Source organism: Protopterus annectens, chromosome 10.part0 (assembly GCF_019279795.1).
Source record: "Protopterus annectens isolate FY-2018-M chromosome 10.part0, PAN1.0, whole genome shotgun sequence".
Lineage (NCBI taxonomy): Eukaryota > Metazoa > Chordata > Ceratodontiformes > Protopteridae > Protopterus > Protopterus annectens.
Genome location: NC_056744.1, coordinates 1,075,107,856 through 1,075,125,221, shown reverse-complemented (window position 1 = coordinate 1,075,125,221; position 17,366 = coordinate 1,075,107,856). Strand labels below are relative to the sequence as shown.

General features: G+C 39.4%; 1 protein-coding gene across 1 annotated transcript in view; it reads right to left on the bottom strand.

Annotated features, from left to right (window-relative positions):
- LOC122812823 (cytochrome P450 4A24-like) overlaps positions 1–17,366 on the bottom strand; it is a 154,154-nt gene that overhangs the window by 47,459 nt on the left and 89,329 nt on the right. Inside the window, exon 3 of the mRNA XM_044084876.1 lies at positions 14,733–14,777. Within this exon, the coding sequence (XP_043940811.1) occupies positions 14,733–14,777 (45 nt within the window). The remainder of the gene's footprint in view (positions 1–14,732; positions 14,778–17,366) is intronic.

Below are 17,366 nucleotides of genomic sequence, written 5' to 3'. Positions count from 1 at the left end.
CATTGTCAGATTTTACCATAGGATGGTGGCTTACTACTCCCTGTTTTGGAAGTGGCACACTCCACTGCTTAGATCTGTGCATACCCTGAGACTGTAGTCTTGGTGGTCTGATTACCCTGGGTTTGGACTGAGAAGGTTTGGGAGGGACTGGAAGAGACCAGTTTTTAGAAGGCCAATGCCTACTGAATCTAGGTGGCTGTACCTGTGAGAAATCTGTAACAGTTTGCATAGATTTAGCTTTTTCCTCCATCCTTTTGAGGACTTCTTTTGCTTTACTGCCAAACAGACGCTCTTGGTTTAATAGTGCATCTAATAACTTTGCTTTGACATGGTCTGGCATGGTTTGTTTCTTAAGTCAAGCATGCCTTCTAAGAATTCTAAGAACAGACCCAATGACAGCAGCCCTGCAAGATGTTTCTAAGGCATCAAAACCACACTGCAAGTATGTTTACCAACCTGGTTAGCAGAATGCATTAACTCTTGTAAATCATTATGTTCTGCACAATCAGGAATCAACATCATTTTCTATTTAATTATTTCCATAATATATTGCTGATAAAATACAAAAAGGCATATGTTAAGGTGAGTACTGTGATTTGTTTTCTTTACCTTGTGTTTTACTTGTATTCTGCTTTTAACTGCATATTAAAACTTCAAAAGAGACCACAGCTCTGCCTCTTGTGAGTCAGGCAGAATATTTTTCCAAACCCACCCACTTACTGTTGTGTTCTTAAATACCACTGTCTTTCTAGTTGCCTGCCTCTTATGTTAATTTGACCATATATCTCATTTCCTCTCTGCTTTCACTGGCTTGTATGAGTAAGCACAAAATTATCATTTTTTGAAATCACTCCCCTTCAACTATTTAAATGTAATGAACATCCTACTGTATTCCATAGTACAAGAATACAAAAGTGACCACCCCCTTTCAATCTATCTTGCTGTTTTAAAAATAGTGACTCTCCACTAAAACTTAACGTTTTAGACAGGTAAAACTTAAATTACCTACTTTCACATCTAACTTATCTAGTGCACACTGCAGTGTTTAGGATAAGCCATTTTTTTTCATCTTACCTTTAAGCAACCCTGTGACTAGCACTTGCTCCAATACCTGCTGGAGGCACTAGGAAGCCTTAAACTGATACAAGCACTCAACTATCCTTGTAAATAAGGAGAAATTCATCGTGGGCCCTAAACAGCCCATAACTGCAAAGTACCTTGTTAAGGCAAGGGAAAACAGCTCCTGTACTTTACAAAAAAAGCACCAAACCAGGCATGTCCAAGGGTCAGCTTCTGGTGATTTCTCCTGTCCACCTGGGGCAGTGCAGCAATTGTCTCATGTATACAGACAACCCTCTCCTCCTACCACCCAACACTACAACCTGTGAGAGATGCACTTACATAGCCAAACTGGAAGTAAAGCTCTCTCCACCCAAGGTTGTGCTAGACAGTCAAGAAGAGAGGGTTAACACCTGCACTACACCTCAAGCAACACATAGCCCTTCTAAACCAACACCACTAACACCCACACATAGCAACATTAAATCCACATATGTGGAGGCCCTTACCTGTAACCTGCCCAAGCAACAAGGACCTCCGAAGCTGAAATGCAAACAAACACAAATCACAATCAAAGTGTCACAGAGCTCACAACACCAGTGTTCCACCCAGCAAAAGCCCCTAAGGCAAGACAATGTACCAAACACTTTAGTCATAGGTGACTCTAGTCAGGCACACTGATGGCCTACTCACCAGGCTGAGCAAGGAGAAAATTACAGTCAGCTGGCTCTCGGGTGCCAGGATCCACCACACAATGCATACACTCAAGTCACTCCAGAACAAGTACAAATATGACTCTGTCATTGTCCATGTTGGAGTGAATGACTTGAAATGTACCTCCCTGGACTACATGAAAAGAGACATGGAAGAGCTCTCGGATCATGTGGCCCAGGCAGGTATGACCCTAGTCCTGAGTAGCATCCTGCCTTTGTCCAGAATGATACTACAATATAAGGGCAAAATGATTAACTTCAACAATTGGCTAAGCTTCTGGTGTCATTCAAAGGGATCCAGTATCTGTCTGCCTGGGACGACATGATTGACAGACCACGATGCTTTGCTAGAGATGGTCCGCACCTGTTGCCCCTAGGATTCAGGTTACTGGCTAAGGCTCTTGCCACCCCTATAGTGCCTTTTTAGGCAAAGTTCAAAGGACAAAACCACCACTGTAACAGGTACAAGCATGCAAATTCTGAAGGTAATGCTACTCAATGCTGGAAGTCTAAACCTCAAAATGCACTCTTTCGAGGCACTCCTAAAAATGGAGAACATCAATATCTGTGCAGTAACTAAGCCCTGGTTCAAGGCTCCAGAGAGCACCCCTGCAATATCAGGCTACAACTATTACCACACTTTTTGGCCACCAAACCAGGACCGAAACACTAAAGGTGGAGGTGTGTCCATATTCACCAAGGATATTCACACCACCAGGCTAGTTGCCCAAAACAATGCGTCTGAAATTCTCCAGATGCAACTAACACTAGGTAAGACTGCAATCCAAATTGTAGCTTGCTACAGATCCCCCACCATGCCCCAAGATTCTTAATACACCTTTCTAAACATACTGGAAAATATTAAGATACAACCAAACACACTAATACTGGGTGATTTCAACTACCCTGGCATTAACTGGGAAAACTACTCATATACCAACACCTTTGCCCAATGGTTCTTGAAATTAATAAATTCTAATGCACTGGATCAACTAATCCATAGTCCCACCACGGGCTCCAGTATCCTAGACCTGGTCATTACCAACATGGGAAATTGATGCTCCACACCTATGGTCACCTCCTCGTTGGTCAGGTCTGACCATAAGCTAATCATCCTCAACATCCACATCCCACCCTCACCCCCAGTAAGGAAACCTCCATAAAAAACTTCTCCAAAGCCAACTTCATGCTACTCAAGTCAGAAGTGACCAACTTCATGACACCCATGCAGACGGGAACTGAAAGTTTGACTGCTGAATCCTACACTAAGGCACTGTATGAGCACATCCACTCATGCATGAATTGTGCCATCCCAAATAGAACCAAGATGCTCTCCTCCAAAAAAGGAAGTCAATCTGGTGGTCCCCTGTCATAAACAAACTTTACAACAAAAGGAAGAAACTGTTGCAGAAAAGAGGAAAATCCCAGAATGCAAAAAACTCCCTTACCAGCCTCAATAAGAAGTTGATATCTCTCATAAAATCCTCCAAAGCTAGTTATGAAAATAAAATTGCCAAAGATTCCAAAGACAACCACACGACATTCTATAACTATGTCAATAATCTAAATGGCAATGCTCAGATTTGCTCTGAGCTACAACAGCATTAAATATACTGATCCCAAGGATATTGCCAATATCCTGGCAAATCAATTCAGTGCCAACTTCATCCTCCTCAAAAACGGAAGATTGCCAAATTCTGGTAGTAATGGCCACACAGGTAAAAAAAACGCACTCTCCAAAGCTAAGAATACAGCATCCATGGGATCAAATGACATCAAAGGATGTGTATTACATGAACTACAAAATGAACTGGCACCTCACCTAAGTGTCATGTTTAATCATAGCTTCACCTGAGGCTTAGTGCCCACTGAGTGGCGCACAGCTACAGTTATCCCACTCCACAAGGGGGAATCCACCTTGGATCCCGGGAACTACTGCCCCATCAGTCTGACGAACCTGATCTGCAAGGCCATGGAACGTATTATCATGGAACTTATAAACAAAGACATTGGCAACCTTCAAACACTGGATCCCACCCAGTTTGAGTTCATGAAGGGCCAATCTTGTCTCCTGAACTTGACTGACTTCTTCGAATTAGTCTCCAAAGCCGTGGACTAGGGTAAGGCGGTCCACACAGCCTATCTGGACCTCACCAAGGCCTTTGACACCATCCCCCACTCAGGAATCATAGACAGACTTACTAAGCTGGGCATTAATCCCTACATCACTCGATGAGTTGTCAACTGGCTTACTGACAGAACCCATGCTGTAAAAGTAGAAGACTCCAAATACAGCTCTAGACAAGTGGAGTACCTCAGGGTTTAATCCTGAGACCTCTCTTGTTTGGCATCTACTTCTCTGAAGTACAGGGCAGCACTAAGGTATTCTGGCTAACAAAGTTCGCAGATGACTGCAAACTGGGAGCCATTACTGAATCCCCAAATGATGTCGATACTCTAAAAAAGGGCCTTACAGAAACAGATGCTTGATGCCAGAGCCATGGGCTCAAGCTCAATGCCAAGAAATGTATAGTTATCCCCTTTGGGAAAAAAACATGTACCCGTGAATTACCACATAGGTGGCAGTACACTAAACACCGAAAGTATGATAAGAGACTTAGGGACACAGGTGGGCAGTTGTCTCACCTTCAATAACAACATCGCCACAACAGTCAGGAAATCCTTCTATGTGGCACACCTCATCACTAAGGGCTTTTCATCCAGAAAAAAGGAGATCATTGTCCCACTGTATTCATCCCTCATTAAGCCCATTATAGAATACAATGCCCGATTTTGTATGTACCTCTCAAGACATCTGCAACAACTGGAAAGGCCGCAGAAATACCTCACTAAAAGAATCACAGGCCTAAAGCAGATGCTGACCGCCTTAAAAAGCTATACTCTGTTGCATGTCATCTACTCCGAGGCGATCTCTGCTTAACATACAAGGCCATTTCAAACCCAGAGCTGTTGGACATGCTACACTTAAAGAAATCTCAATCCCTCAGAGCCACACTCTCCAGAGATCTAAACCTTGTCATCACAATAAACAAAACATGCTGGAGGGATAGGTTCCTGACCCAGAGACTCCCCAGACTCTGGAATAGACTGCCCATACATGTCAAGCAGAGCACCTCTTTGGCCCTCTTCAAAAGGAACCTTGATGATTGGATGGGAGAAAGGAAATTCACCCCAGGGATCACGTCAGTCACACTGCTAGACAAGGGGTCCAGGGAAGTAAATAGTGTGGGAAGAAATAGCCAGGGAATATTTATGGCTAGGCTTGTAGAGGTCCTAGGGCCGATAGTCTAGTACCAACCTATGAACAAAGAATGCACTCACAGATTTATGATGCAAGCTAAATATGATGGAACAATTGCAGACTTATGAGGTTGATAATCTATGCAATGCAATTCAAGTACATCTCATGGAATGTACCTTGTTCCACAGTGACTGCATTAAGAATCAGATAAAATACAAACAATCAGCACCCACACTAAATGGTGATATTTAATAATGCTCACTTTAAAATCCATAGTCTATATATGTGTATGTACATGAATACACACACACACACACACACACACACACACACACACACACACACACACACTTCTTGACACAGTGAGAAAATGAAAAATATGTTGCTCATGACACTTGCTGTGCAGTTAAGGGTTCTAGCTTAGTATGAGAAAAAAAATGTAAGTGAAACATTAGTCACAGACCCTAAGCAAAAAGTGAACATCTTAGTGCAGAGTCAGTGGTCATTGCTTTGGCCAGAACTCAGAAAGCAGAATCTGAAAATGTTCTCGTTAAAGGATCAGACCCCTACCATCGTGTCATGCCTCTAGTCTCAAACCAGATGTAGTTACACAAAGACTGGAGTTAAGATAGTTCAAAGCAGTATTGCGTGAGCAGTTCTGTCACAGCTGAGACAATATCAACTGACAATACCTCAATTTTAGTAGGTGAAATAAGTGTGGCTGTAGTGAGAGAACTGGATGATAGGCGATAAGTCTCTAAATGAGCAGTGGGCTTCGTGGTTAGGAACATTTCGATCCTTGGCATTCTCTGTAGGTGGTTTCCAAAACCTTTTACATGGGAAGGCAGGAGTCCCATATATAAAGTAGGTGCCATGAATGAGAAAGCTATTGACCCTTGTCAGGTAGGAACTAGTTCATAATACTGTGGTGAAAAGGTTGGTTGGCAAAAGTTCTGAAAACCATTAAAATTATAAACCTATATTCTTTTGGTTAAAAAGCGTGCTGTCAGCACTGGAAATGTTAATATTTTCAGACCCTGACATTAGAATTATAGAAGTTGTAACAAAAGGAGATACTGCCAGTACAGCTAGCTGGAATTTTGTAAATAATTCTATGTCATTTGTGAATATCAACATGATTTATACATGATGCTTGTGTTACAACTGTATTTCATGTTATATCAAACTGGTTTGTATAGACGTGTGTTGAAAAGGTATTTTGTAAAGTGCTTGTGCTTAAAATGTATCCACAGTGTGCCCTACTGGAATCAAACAGAAATGTACATGCACTATTGTAACTGTTTAAATGTTTAAATGTATATGCTAACAGAGGAACTGGAAGGATTAACTTCAGTTTCAGCAAACTTCAGGAAAACATTTGAAATTAAAATACTTTATATGCTAGGTCATAAAAGATGGTATCTGTAGATCAGAGTGTATGCATTACGTGCTGTGTCTTTAAGAAGCATGTCAAAGACTGTGCATTCACACGTAAAAATGCCAGGTATGTACTATTCCTAGTGCCATTTTGAGAAAGCAGCCAGAGAGTGAGCATGCTTGATTGCAGTAGTTAGTATGTATATAAGTTACTCAAGTTAAAGTCAGTAAACTTCTATAGGGATGTGCTGGTATAAAATAAAGCTGCTTAAACAGAACCCACAAAGACTCTTCTATTGTATCCAAAGTAGGAGAGTGACATGGTGTCAGAACCAGGATAGCAGAGAATAAGATTTGGAGCCAAGAGATGCACAGATGACAGTGAATGTAAACTAAGAGAAACGAGCATGAAAAAGAGCCAGAAAAGAATCAAAGCTAATGAGAATTAAAACAAACTATTTTGTAAAAAAAAAAAAAAGGGGGGGGGGCATTACAAGGGCACAGACCGCATTATTAGCCAAGCAGAAGACATGAAAGGTTTATTAATTAAGGGAAAAGTTTAAAATAAAGGTATTTGATGAAACAATTAACAGAAAAAGCAAACTGAGTACGTTTAAGGCAAAACGAGTGCATTTAAGACAAAATGGGTAGGTTTAGAGTAAAACGAACACAAGAAAAGTACAATGGGCATGAAAACAGATTAAACAAGAAAAACAAATATAATAAGGGCAAAAAGGGCACATTAACTTAAATAAAGTAAGGCAACTGCATGTGTTTTGGCATAACTACGACTACATATTGTCAAGGGCATAACTAAAGTTATTTGAAGTATCTCAAAGTGTGTAAAAGTGTTTACAGTGTGTGCTTATTACTGTGTATGCATTTCAAAGAGTTTATTGTGTATAAAGTGCAACTATTTTGTGAAATACAGTCAAAGTATAGCCATTTCGAAAAGTTTCTTTTGCTGGGTGTGTCTATTCGCAAAGTGGCAACATTACAGAGTGTTTCTTGCACTGTAAAGAGTTGCCTAGCAAGGTACCGCCATTTTGGGGAAGTTTCAGTGTGCTGTGTACAGTTTATTCGCAGAGCGCAATTGCTTCAAAATGTTACCGACTCAACTTCTTTTGCCCAGTTCATTCGCATCATGATGTTATTTGAAATGCTTTTTAAAATGTTGATAAATGACTTTAGCAAAACAATAATTTCAAGAATATTACAGTGCCCTAGAAACCTATTTCACAAAGTCCAGTTACACAGAGCATTGTGCAGATATTTGATATGCTTCTTACACTGATAAGAGATGATTTCTTGCAATACAATAATTTCAAGAGTATTACAGGGCCCGTGAGACTTTATTTCGCAAAGTTGTTATTCAAAGGTACTGCGAGTTTTCCCAGAAGCATAATTCTGAGAAGCTGAAAAGCATAATTTTAGAAGTACAAAACCATAGGCCAAAGTTACGAATACTGGCATAAATTTCTGGCATATGTGTATATGTTTGTGCTTATTTCCTTATAGGTAGGTGAATAGATTAGTACTAGGCTAACTGCCCTTATGAGCCATTTTAAGCCTAGCCAATTATCTCTTGTGAGACTCAAACCCTGCACCTTGTGTTTGTAAGGCAAACTCCTTAACCATTAGGCCACCCTCCCAACCCTTGCAAAACCCTTCACTGGTATGTGTTAATATGGCAGATGGATTTTGAAAGCCCTTACCTCTTGCATTTGATCAGAATATTGCAAAGAATTGGAGAATATTTAAGCAAGAGTATGATATTTTTATACAAGCAGCTTGTTCAGACAAAGAACACACTAGGGCATTCATTTTGCTAAACCTAGCAGGGACAGAGGACATTGAAGGAGAGCATTCATTTGTGAATGCACCAGCAGTACATGAAGGAGAAAATGAAAACCGTCATATAGAGAGGCATTTGTTTTACACAAGAGATAAGAAACCAGGGAAACTTTTGCAGCTTATATAACTGACCTGAGAAACAAAGGTAAAACATGTCAGTTTAGTGACTTAAAAGGTGAGTTAATGAAGGACACGCTTATGTGTGCTATTAATATTGCTGCTGTGAGAAAGACTTTGCTTCATGACAGTGATTTAACATTAAGTAAAGTCAGAGATTTGTCAAATCCATGAAGTGACAGAAAAACACAGAAGTATCCTTGCGAGTGATAACAGCATAGTTTCAGCAGGCTCCAGAGCAAATGAAGATAGCATGCAACAAGTGGAAAACAGAAGTAGGCCTAGGCTCATGACAGCCACGATCCCTGCTGGTTCACCAGGGAAACCTCCTAGCTTTCAGCAAGTTCTACAACTAGTTCAGTTAAAGGAGCATGCTCAAGCTCAATGCAGTACAAGCGTGAACCAGCAAAACCCAGATCTAGCTTTATTGTTAACTGTCGCAATTGTGGTGCAAATCATGAGTCTAAAAGCGATAAATGCTTATACAGTTACGACCTGTTCCACATTGCGAGGGACAGTCCCTCTTTGGGCAGTTGTGTTCTGCAAAAAAATTGTAAAAATGGCAAATGTCCTGAGATTTTAAGGCAAAATTATTTTCTATATTTTATGTAATAGTTGCATAAAACAGTTATTCTGTATAGGAAACACCTAAATGTTATAAGAAACAGAATAAGCAACTTAAATGCTACAAGAATAAGCTTTTATTTAGGCCAAAATGTGAAGTTCTGTCCTTTGTACTGGCTGTAGGTATGTTTTGGGCTGCAAAATCTGATGTTTGTACCACAATTGTCCCACTTTGGGCATTTGAAAAGGTGGCAACCCTAAATGCTTAGCATTTGGTCAGCAATGGCACAAGTGTAAAAACAGAACCATTTCCAAAACTTTTGAAAATCAAGTAAACCTCACACAGTTGTAAAGTAAGGTCACACAAAAAAGCAAGTTGATCAAGTAGAGCCTAAGCAGTCAACTTTCTATGTAGATGGTGTTATCAGTGCTTCGTAAAAGAGTCAATGTAGTGAATTTATTAGCAAAGAGTCAAGTGTTTTGTACTGGCCGGATCAATGGTAAATCCACAGAGCTTAAAGTAGACACTGGTTCAAAGTGCAATGTTAAATCAGAAGACACACTTACTAAAGTGAGAACTAATGCACAACTCAATGTGATCAGTAGTGCGAAACTTGTTGCTTATGGAGGTGAAGAAATTAAAACCAAAGGTTCAGTGATGCTTTCATGTTATTTGGCCAAGAACTGTTAAAATTTGTTATTCTATGTAGTCTGAAAACCAGTACAGTCTTTATTAGGTCTCAAATATAGTTTGAGAATGAGCCAAAGAAGTTCATCACATCAGTGCATCTCCTAGTTCTAATTTTTCCAAACCCATTTTCTCAGACTATGCTGATGTTTTCGATGACAAATTAGTTGGATTTCCAGTTGTGTATTCCGTGAAGTTATACCAGCAAGAAGAGTTCCAATAGCTATGCAGGTTAAAGTTAGGGCTCAGCTGGATAAAATGGTGCAACAAGGTGTGATTTGTCCAGTCAAAGAACCAACTGAATGGGTGTTGTCTATGGTAGCAACTCACAAAAAAGGCTCAGATGAAATCAGAATACATATTGGCCCAAGGGATTTGAACAAAGCATTGAAGAGACCATATCATCCAATGTGCACAGCTGAACAGGGCACAGCCCTAATACCGAATGCCACTGTTTTCTCTGTCTTTGGATACAAAAAGTTCATTTTGGCAAGTGATGTTTGATCAAAAATCATCATTTCTAACCACTTTTGGTACTCTGTTTGGCAGATACAGATTCCTAAGGGTGCCATTTGGAATAAATTCAGCAAGTGAAGTTTTTCAGCGTGCAATGGAACAACTTTTTTCGGGTTATCCTTGTGCCATAACAGTAGATGACTTATTGGTTGGAGGCAATGGTGAAGCAGAGCATGACAGAAACCTAAAGAGAGTTTTAGACAGAGCATGTGAACTAAGCTCGAAGCTCAGTCCTCTAAAATGCAAATTCAGGTGACCAGACGTTATATATGCAAGTCATTTATTTACCAGTACTGGCTTGAAAACCAGACCTGACCAAGCAAGCAGCTATTCTTGAAATGTCAGCACCAGACAATGTTCAAGCTCTACAGCATTTCCTAGGCATGGTCAGCTATTTAGGCAAGTTTATACCAGACTTCAGTGATTCAGATGATAGCACTTTTAAGAGAGCTGATATGGAAAGATGGTGCATGGTCATGGTTAGAACAGCACCAGTAGCCATTTGAAGATCTTATGCAGAAAACTGCCACCCCACCTACATTAGGATACTATGATGTGAACAAACCAGTCACTCTTTCCTGTGATGCTTCATAATTTGGTTTTCGCACAGTTATAATTCAAGAGGGTAGCCTATGCATCTAGAACACCTACCCAAACTGAGATGCTATTCAGATTGAAACTGATCACCAACCTCTAGTTACTGTTCTAAGGAAGCTTACTCATTCCACTCCAGCGAGATTCCAAAGAATGATGCTCAAATTGCAAAAGTACAACTTTAAAATGGTCTATTCAAAAGGCAAACTGCTCTACCTGGCTGATACCTTATCCAAATCGCCCAGAAATACAACAAAACAGCTTGTGCAGAGAATTTTGACTTTGGCATGATGTTAGTGTATAATTTTTCTACTGCTAGGCTTCATGAGTCAAGAGATCACACAAAGACTTGTTCAATTTTGCAAAAGCTCAATCACTACATTAATGTTGGATCGCTATCAAAGCAATCTAGTGTACCACCTGAAGGGCAAACCTATTTTCCTTACAGAGATTAAATGTTGAAGGAAGATGGCATTATTTGCAAAGGTCCTAAAATTGTTGTTCCTGCTTCCTTACAAGAATACATCCAGATTTTGCATTGTAGTCAAGCAGGTTCTGCATCCACTAAGAGAAGAGAGAGAGAATTAGTATTTTGGCCTTCATTACTGAAAGACATTGATGGAGTACTTTCTTCTTGTTTAGTATGCAGTAGCACTAGCCTGCATTTGCAAAGAACACCACCAGCTAAGTCCATTTCCAGAACTACCATGGTCAACAGTAGCCACTGATATCTTCGAGTGGAGCACTCAACACTACTTAGTATCGGTAGACTTATTCAAATTGGTTTGAGATTGATCTACTTCCTAACCTAACATCGACTGCTGTTATTACCAAGTTAAAACATCATTTCTCAGTCCATGGTAGTCTACAAAAAGTTATTTCTGACAATCTACTAGTCACTTGTTTCAGAAATTTGCAAGAGAATGGGACTTTGTTCATGTCACTAGCAGTCCTGAATATCCACAGCCAAATGTTCTAGCTGAACGTGCAGTGCAGAGTGCAAAGCATTTACTTGAAAGGTCAAAGCGTGACAATACCGATGTATTTTTCAATTTGGCTAACCTCAGAAACATATCCACTGACGATATTCTTGGCTCACCTGCTCAAAAACTTCTTTCCAGGCAAACCAGAACTACACTACCTATTAGTTTCAGTTTATTTAGGCCTAAACCTAAGAACAATAAAACCATCAAGCCTCAATTATTCACGAAGAGTAATAGCCATAAGTCCAGTTATGAAAAATCAAGCACATTTCTTCGTCTGTTGAGGGAAGGAGAGACAGTGAGAATACAAACAGCAAAACGTTTTGACCAAATTTGTCAAGTTACAGGCATCTGTGCCAAGTCATGATCCTACCCTGTAGACTCCAAGGGTGTGGAGTACAGAAAGAATTGTAGACATCTTCTCCCTGTACCAGAATCATCATCACAACATTATTTTGGTGATGTAGACTCTAGATCTCAGAGCAAACCAAATGCTGTTCCCATCCTAGAGTGTGTTCAAACCTCTGATTCCATTCCTGAAGACCTTTCACATACTTCAAAGGTCGAACATTTTGTAGAGACACCTCCAGTTGCTAAATCCAATTCCCATTTTTATGACACGATGTGGACGAATATCTAAGCCCAGTGTGAAATATACAGCAACGTGGACTAAACTGTGTATATATGCAGCTAGTCTTGTATAAATGCATGACAAAGAATTACCAGTGATATCTGCATGCCAAATAGATTTACACTGTTGTATGATCCATTTCTCAAAGAGGGAGGATGTAGATCAGTGTATGCAATGTGTGCTGTGTCTTTAAGAAGCATGTCAAACACTCTGCATGCACGTATAAATGCCAGGCACATGCTATTCCTAGTGCCATTTTGAGAGAGCAGCCAGACAGTGAGCATGCATGATTGCAGTAGTTAGTTTGTACACAAGTTACTTAAGTTAAAGTCAGTAAACTTCTATAGTGATGTGTTTGTATAAAATAAAGCTGCTTAAACAGAACCAAAGAAGACTCTTCTATTGTGTCCAAAGTAGGGAAAGTAACAGTATCTTTCAGTTTTCAATGCAGCCAGGGACAAAAAGTCTGTACTAGGGAGCTTTCTGTATTGTCTTTAGTGCGAACTAATTATTAATCTTGAAAGCATGGATGAATGCAATTGTTTTATGACTTCCAGCATCTGCCAAAGATCTGAGGTCTATGTATTTTTAGAGGTAGATGCTAAATGCTACCAGCTGCCATCAACGGCTTTTTTAGCCTGGGAACTAGAGTCGGATGACAAGAAGTGATGCCATTCTGCAAGAGATATTAATTTGAGAAGTCTCTTGGTGAAAAAAGCATTCTGTATTTTGTCTTGGACCTAACAAGCAGAAGATCCTTTCACTACATCTGCCTTGCTCTACTAGTAAGTTCTTGGGTTATACTATAATTCTCTTATGTTCAGTCAGGAATATAATGATGCTTAGTTTCAATATTTTCTTTATTTATTTGAGACTGTCCTTCAATGTTGTTTTAAATATTTGCTGTGGTTTTGAACTCTGATGTCACTGTGAATATACAATTTAGTATTGCCTTATTTTATTTTTATTATTAAATATATTTAAACCTTTCATTGTGAGGGATCTTAGTAGAGATATTTAAGTTTTGAGAGTACTTGCATATTTATTTTGTGACACCGTGTGGGCCACTCCTAATAGCCTTGCTCTTGGTCAAACTACCATTTGAATTAATATTAATATTACACAGTGAGACTGGACACCCTTTAAGTAGCTGTCAAGGGGTTCTGGTGGCAGTGAAAACTACCTTATAATCTGGCAAGAGGGGGTAAAGCTAGTAAACCTGTGACAGGCTTTTCCAGGTGTGTGTGTGTGTGTGTGTGTGTGTGTGTGTGTGTGTGTGTGTGTGTGTGTGTGTGTGTGTATAAAACAAATCTCCAAGAATGTGCGTGTCAGCTACTTGGGCAGGGACACTACGCACTGGTTGGACAGAGAGAGTGTTGGAGGACTTGGCTTAGAACCCTGGCTAAGGACTCAACTCTACAGCTGTGCCAGTGGGAAGTGTTACTGGAGATCGGGAGAAACCAGCCCCGGACTAACTGTGGTCTCTGTGTGCCCTTAAGGGAAATTGCACTTGATGCAGAGAGCTGCATCTAGAAATACTGTGTGTGTGCCCCTGTCATCCTCTCAGTGAACGTGCCGCTGGTGAGGATTGAGGCTCCTTGATTACTGGTCCAGTGGTGGGTTGTCACAGAAGTCAGTAAGTGTTCAGGTGGAACATGACAGATGGCATTTTTTAGACCGAGACAAAATTATTTATTTCCTTGTTGTTCTTTGAGTTCAAAAGCATTTGAGTTCAACATTTAAAATCCATCCAATCTCAGCTCCCTTTCTCATTTTGCACATGAGGTCAGTAACAATCATCTAGAGCCAATGTTTACATCACAGGGTGGCTAATTTAAGAAAACAACTTAAACATTTTCACTATTTTTCTGAAGAAGCAGGGTCAAAGTAAAAGACCAAATAACCACATTTAAAATCAGTTACAGCACACACATTTGACAACTACAACCCTTAATTTTACCAGGTCTTACACAGAACTGAGTGCACATTTCTCTTACAAGAGCTCAAAGATTTTGACACTTTAATTTTTGAGATCCAGTACAAAATATTCTTTTGTATCCTGGCAAGAAACGTCTTACTAGTACTAATAAATACTGTCACTGTGAAAGTTGTGACCATGACACTGACTCTTACATTGAAAAAATGTAAAGGTGGTTCACAACAGAAAAAAAAAGGAGAACAATATTAATACATCTCACATTATATTATGTTAACATAAAAAATGCAAGCTTCCATCTGGTAGGAAATTAAAACTACATTAATTCAACACAGGTAAAAAATTACACGAACATTTTGGTGGCTGCAGCCTGCTAGTTTGCTGGTAATAAAATATTAAATTCCAAATCAAAGAAAAATGATCAATATGAATACTTACCAATCCATGGAATAAGGACCCGGTAAATCACAAGATTTTTGGGCTCTGTATATTAAGAAAAAGACAAACGAGATCAGAGTCTGGCTTTAAAGTGGAATACAATACAGTAACAGCATATAGTACTAAAAAAAGGGATAGCTATCAGTTCTACAGTTTCTGTGACTGTAAGACGACGAAGCTCTGTCTTCATGATCTATTTCACTCCAGTGACTGTAAGGGAAATATCCTACAACTGAAAATGGTATTCTGGTAAATCAGGTCTCAAAGTGCAACAAAAGGAAACGCAAAAAAGTCATAAAATCTTAGTGACACCTCTAGGCATTCCTCTGGACTGTCTAGAACTTTCCAGAATGTCTCCAATATTCATTCATATTTTCAGCTGGTATCCCATAACATTTTTGATATTTTAGTAAATCAGTGAATCAGTCAAGTCAGTCAGTCAATGATGCCAGATACAGTTTTATTCTTCTTACTGTTCATAAAGTCATGTTGATGAAAAAACTACTGTTCTATTAAATTTTTAAATTAAAGAAGTTGCAAACTTGTCCCTGATTTTGGACTTTTGTCCCCAATTATTTTGGGCACTGCACCCTCCCTCCATTATTTTTGCATAACAAAAAGTTGAGAATTATGTCTCTAGGCATTTCTCTAGGATCAACCCAGTGACACTTCCAAACTTCTGATAGTGCCTGTTCATATTTACATTACTGATTGTAAAATCATGTAATATACAAGCTAATGAAATAGCTGATGTTTTGGACTACATGATCACCAATACAAATGCATTGCTGCATGACCACTGCCTTGTACATCTAGAGAGGTAAACTGTTCTTTATGTACAAATTATGCACATCATAATTTTCATACTTCTGCAGATATTTCCACAATTAAGCATCACAGGCAGGGTTGTTTAGCCATATGTGAAGAGACATTGCTGAAAATACATATCTAATATGAACAACTAATGGCAGTATAAACTGTTTATAAAACATTAAAATATTATTTACAGTGTTTATTGAGGCTTACAAAATCTTTGAATCTAATGTGCAATGTTGAATTTTTGCTGAAAACTGGTCCAATTTAGCAACAATTGCAGTTGTAGAGACATGAACATTTGCTTGTTCTGTGCCTTTTGTAACTTGATTTTGTCCAAAGGTTCAGTAACATTCCAAAACTCTAGTGGAGGCAATCTAAGTTAACTGCTTCAAAGGTCAAACAGAAAACAAACACTGGTGATATGCAGCCAACAGGATTCACTACTCCACAGAACTATTTACTCATCGGCTGAAGAATTATGGCACCATAAACATACCCTCACAGTGTTTTCCTGTTTTCACAGCCACATGTATGTGTGGAATCCTGCCAAAAATTCATGAGTTAGTATAGTTCAAAGCAGTACGGCACAGGTAGCCATGTCATATAGGAGACAATATCAGCTGACAATCCTTTTGTTATGGGAGAGAAAATGAGTATGCAGATGTACATACAGACTCGAATTGCACTGTACCGCTCCGGTAGGAGATTATCCCCTTTTCGGTCAGCAATACTTCTAGCCTTTCCCAGATCTGTAATAAGTTTCAAAAGTTTTTTACTTGTTAAGGCAGGAGTCCCATACATAAATTACTATAACATATTTACTAAGAATATGCCTACTTGATTTATAGACTCAGACAGCTGTGGTTGGATGGAGAGTTCATCGGCAGTAGCTGGAAATTTGGGACCTATCAAGGAGGCTCTCCTGACAGACATACAAATAATTGTTACAGGTTTCCCTTCAAATTATTAAAGCAGGGTTGCTCATCTGCTCCATCAAATTATTAAAGCAGGGTTGCTCATCTGCTCCAGCTGCTGTGCACATATGTGTATTTGCTAATTTTTGCACATATGTGTATTTGCTGATTTTTGCTTGCTCACTGCACATTTCAGTGACACTTTATAGGTCAATAGAAGTTTCTTACTCTTCAAGATCAAAGCATCATGGATTTCTGCTGATTGAAACTTTTTTCTTGTACAGTTATTGCATTCCTTTATGTGCTTGAGGAAACTGTTTTGTGCATTTATAAGTGCAGTGATAATGGTAAATTGATGTGTCTTAGCAGAAGCTCTGTTAGATCTAACATTAAGGACCCTCTTGAAGGGGACAATGACTGGGATGAATCCTAAGAATTAAACCACCAAACTGCAAAGTGACAGAGGACAGGCTAAGGGAGTAGGATCAGAAAGCTGAGTCCTGAAGTAGAACTATAACTAAAGAAGCCAATGTCTGCAGCTGCAGTCAAGATAACACTTCGTACAGGTATGTACTGAAGATCAAGCTGCCATGGCACAAACATTAACAATGGAGACATCTTGAAGGAAACAAAGGAAGTAACTATGCACTTGTGAAGTAGCTTCCAACTGCAACATTTTCCAATGGGCAGTTAGCCACCCAAATGGCAAAAAGTAATGTAGATGGCAATCCACTTCAGAAGATTTGTTTGGCAACCGTGAGTTCTTCTGTTCCCCAAACGAAGGGGACAACTAGTTGTCTTCTTGAACTCATCCACCCTTTTCAGGTAAAAAATAAGCTTCGTAGTACTTAACCAGGTTGTGAAGAGATTTCTCTGTCTGGGTTTCTACCCCAGTAAGGAACAC